The 3,157-nt window shown below is 53.3% G+C and overlaps 1 protein-coding gene across 1 annotated transcript; it reads right to left on the bottom strand.

The window, feature by feature from the left end:
- Positions 1–209: 209 nt before the first annotated feature.
- Hoxd1 (homeobox D1) lies at positions 210–2,392 on the bottom strand. The gene is made up of 2 exons (XM_046447600.2): positions 1,623–2,392; positions 210–1,276 (listed from the first exon to the last, which is right to left on the bottom strand). Exons 1-2 carry the CDS (start codon positions 2,272–2,274, stop codon positions 936–938), a joined length of 993 nt encoding a protein of 330 aa, XP_046303556.1. The 5' UTR covers positions 2,275–2,392; the 3' UTR covers positions 210–935.
- Positions 2,393–3,157: the final 765 nt, after the last annotated feature.

Below are 3,157 nucleotides of genomic sequence, written 5' to 3'. Positions count from 1 at the left end.
ATTTACCATAATTTGCTGTGTGTGCTCCACGTGTAAGCATGGTTATTTTAAAAAGCTGTCAACATAAACATTCCCATAGCAGAATCAAGGAATTACAAATAGAAGAAATTGAATCGACTTCAAAGAAAAAATCAGGATGAAAAGGGTGTAAAGAAAAGCAGAGTAGTTGGTTCTGTAATTTTTATTACAAAACAAAGTTCAAACCCTTTACATGCTGACATTAAATGTCAAATAGAAGTTCATCACAAGCAAACCTTTTAAAAAATATACATACTGTATATATTTACATTCAAGTTTGAATAAATGATGTCAAGGTGTAGTTCAGGTTCTAATCTTCACCCACTGTGTAGATTTGTTCAACTACAAACTAAATAGCGATTGTATCTTCACTCAGGCACATGGAGAGGTAGAAACTGCTTTTTAAAAGAAAAAAAAAACTGGAGTGCAAATGTAAAGATCATCATTGAAGCAGCTGAGCTACAACAAGGAGACCCTAACTGGCTTTGGTCATTCAAGAAGCTGAATATATGTAGCCTGTCCTTTAAATTAAACTAGAAAAACATTAGGAAGATGCACTTCTGAGTACATCAAAGGGTTGACAGAACTCAACAATTGAATGGCCTGCCACCCTGCACCCAAACCTTTCATATGATTAATTTAGGCAACATAGCAGTGGAGCTGAGCTGGCAGCTGGGCATCTTTTCCCTGATAAGATACAAATAAGATGCAAACAAGTTGCTTAAGAGACATCAAATATCTGTATACACACCACCTGGAATTCAGAAGCCAACTAAGGTATTTCCTTTCCCAAGCGAAATCTCTATTAATTTTTGCCCATACCTGCCTCCATCCCAAACTGAGCTCTAAGTCTATATAGAGGTGGGGGCACCCCATGACTTCTGCTGGCCAAGACTCCTCAGACTCAAGACTGGACCTCATGAAGGCTCTTGGGCCTGAGAAGGGCTCCCCGGGCTCCTGCCAGACTTTGTGGGGCTTGTTCCGGTTCTTGAGAGGGGGAGTTGGAGGGAGGCCACAGAGGTGGCTGTGGCCAGAAGCCCTTCTCGTTCCCTTTTCTTCTGTTTCATCCTGCGGTTCTGAAACCAGATTTTGACTTGAGTGTCATTCAGCTGCAAGCAGTTGGCTATCTCGATGCGTCGGGCTCGAGTTAAGTATTTATTGAAATGAAACTCTTTCTCCAGTTCTGTCAGTTGTTTGGTGCTGAAATTCGTGCGGACAGCGCTGGAGGGGCTAGCGGCTCCGTACTCTGCGAGTTTGCCTGCAACGTAAAGACAAGGCATTAGCGGGGAGGGCAGAGGATGCAAAGACTCCGGCTAGCAGTGGGGCTAGAGTTAGAATTCAAAGTCATAGTGCACTCCTCCTCGGTCTCTATGAACACAGTTGTGCCAGGAGAAATGCTCCACAAAGAGCTCCTTCCTCTAATATTCTCAAAGCCCGGCACATTTTCTGAGCCTGGGCACTCTTAATGAAATTGGCCCGTTTTAGTGAGGCATCAGAACGTATTTCCGATGGGAGGCACCGCCGCAAAACACTCCCAAAGCAGTTCCCCGGGGGAGGCTCCTATCCCAGCCCCAAGTGCCTCCATCCAGCGTCCAGCGACTTACTTTTCTTAGGGGCGTTCCTCTTCACTTTCATCCACTCGAACGTGCTGAAGGCGGCCGGGAGGCCAGAGGTAGGAGAGACGGACTTGGGATAGGCGCCCTGGGCTGGGGACGCAGAGTGGAAGGCCCTAGGGTGGCCATCGGCTGGCTCTTTGAGACAGGCGGGAAAGGCGCCAGGCTCGCTGAAGGGCGCGTAATCCACCTGTCCGCTGAGGAGAAGGGAGCCTCCACGGGAGAACACCGCCGAGGTGGCGTAGTGGACGTGCGCCCCGCCATCGTCGGCCGTCCGCCCGAGAGCGCCTGGGAAGTCATAGGCGGGCCCGGGCCCCAGGAAGCCGTAGTCCGCGCCCCCGGCCGTCGCAGCGGCAGGTGCAGTGCCAGGCTCGTAAGCACCCTCCAAGGTGCACGGCGCGTACCTGGGCGCAGTAGGGGACGGCGCGGGAGGCTGAGCTGGGGCGGCTGGGGGAGAAGGCGTCAGTCGGGCAGCGGCCAGGGGCAAGCAGCTGACAAACGCACGGTCGCCGCTGCTCAGCGGGAAAGCGGGCTGCAGGGCCATGGGTCGGGCGTCGGCGCGGCAGAACTTGGGTGCGAAAGTGAGCACGTCGCTACCGACCCCACCGCCGCCGCACGACACGTACTCCAGGTAGGAGTTCATGGTTCCAGCACACTGTCCTGAGGAGTCAGACCAGGATCCGGGTGAGGAACCCAGCAGACGCCGGGCAGGACCGCCGCCGTCTGCGCCTCTCCGCCTCTTCTTTCTACCCGAGCTGCCCTCGCCGAACCATGGCGAGCGAATCGGAGGTAAATAGTGGCCTAATATACTAGCCGGGGCGGCCACGTGGCACTAGCTGGCCAATGGGCGCCTTCTCCGCACGGCTTGGGTTCCGACAGGCGCGGCTCCCTGCGCCTGCCCTGCATCCAACTTAGCCCAACCAGCCAGGGGCCGCCGCCCATCGCCCCCAGCCCCAGGAAGAGCGGGCAAGGCCCTGGGGCTGCTTGTGGAAGGGCGGGGCGCCTGCTCCCAGACAGGTATTGGGCGAGGTAGGGGGAGGGAGGCAGGACTGGCCGCTCTGGAGAGGGCCAGGGTTGGTGCGGGTGAGAGCTTGTTCTTCTGGATTGTGGAAGGCTCTACTCTCGGATGTGGATTGTAGGTGCCGCGGTGTGGAAGGGGTTAAATGGGAGCGTGACTTTCGGTCTGTGGGACTGCTCTCAGCCCTTCCCCAAGAAAGGTAAAGTTACTTTCTACCCCTTTTCCTCGTCCCACGCTCTTTCGATTTTCTGGACACTGGTGTTATCCCTCTCCAAAACCTGGAGCAGATGTTTGGTTTTCCCTCTTTTTCGCCTTGGTGCGACTCACGGGACTTCCAGCTGTAGGTGCAGAGCACCTAGAGCCAGACGAAATCTTCACTTTTTGACTAAGATTTCTTTTCACGTTGCCGTTGCAGCATTCCCTTCAGCTTCCTCCATCCCTTTCAACTTATGACAGCCTGATAAGGGCACATATAGTAGTGCCAGGTTTGGGTATGGACAGAAAATAA

The sequence above is a fragment of the Marmota monax genome, unplaced genomic scaffold, assembly GCF_021218885.2.
Source record: "Marmota monax isolate L192 unplaced genomic scaffold, Marmota_monax_Labrador192_F-V1.1 WCK01_AAM20220418_F8-fsc00007, whole genome shotgun sequence".
Taxonomy (NCBI): domain Eukaryota; kingdom Metazoa; phylum Chordata; class Mammalia; order Rodentia; family Sciuridae; genus Marmota; species Marmota monax.
The sequence above is the reverse complement of the archived record's forward strand: the minus strand, read 5'-3'. Positions and strand labels throughout refer to the sequence as shown.

Bases quoted from the DNA above. Each gene is read 5' to 3' on its own strand.
- Hoxd1 (XM_046447600.2), bottom strand. From the start codon at position 2,274: ATGAACTCCTACCTGGAGTACGTGTCGTGCGGCGGCGGTGGGGTCGGT. The intron at 1,277-1,622 runs GTAAGTCGCTGG...TTTACGTTGCAG, and splicing joins GAGGAACGCCCCTAAGAAAA to GCAAACTCGCAGAGTACGGA.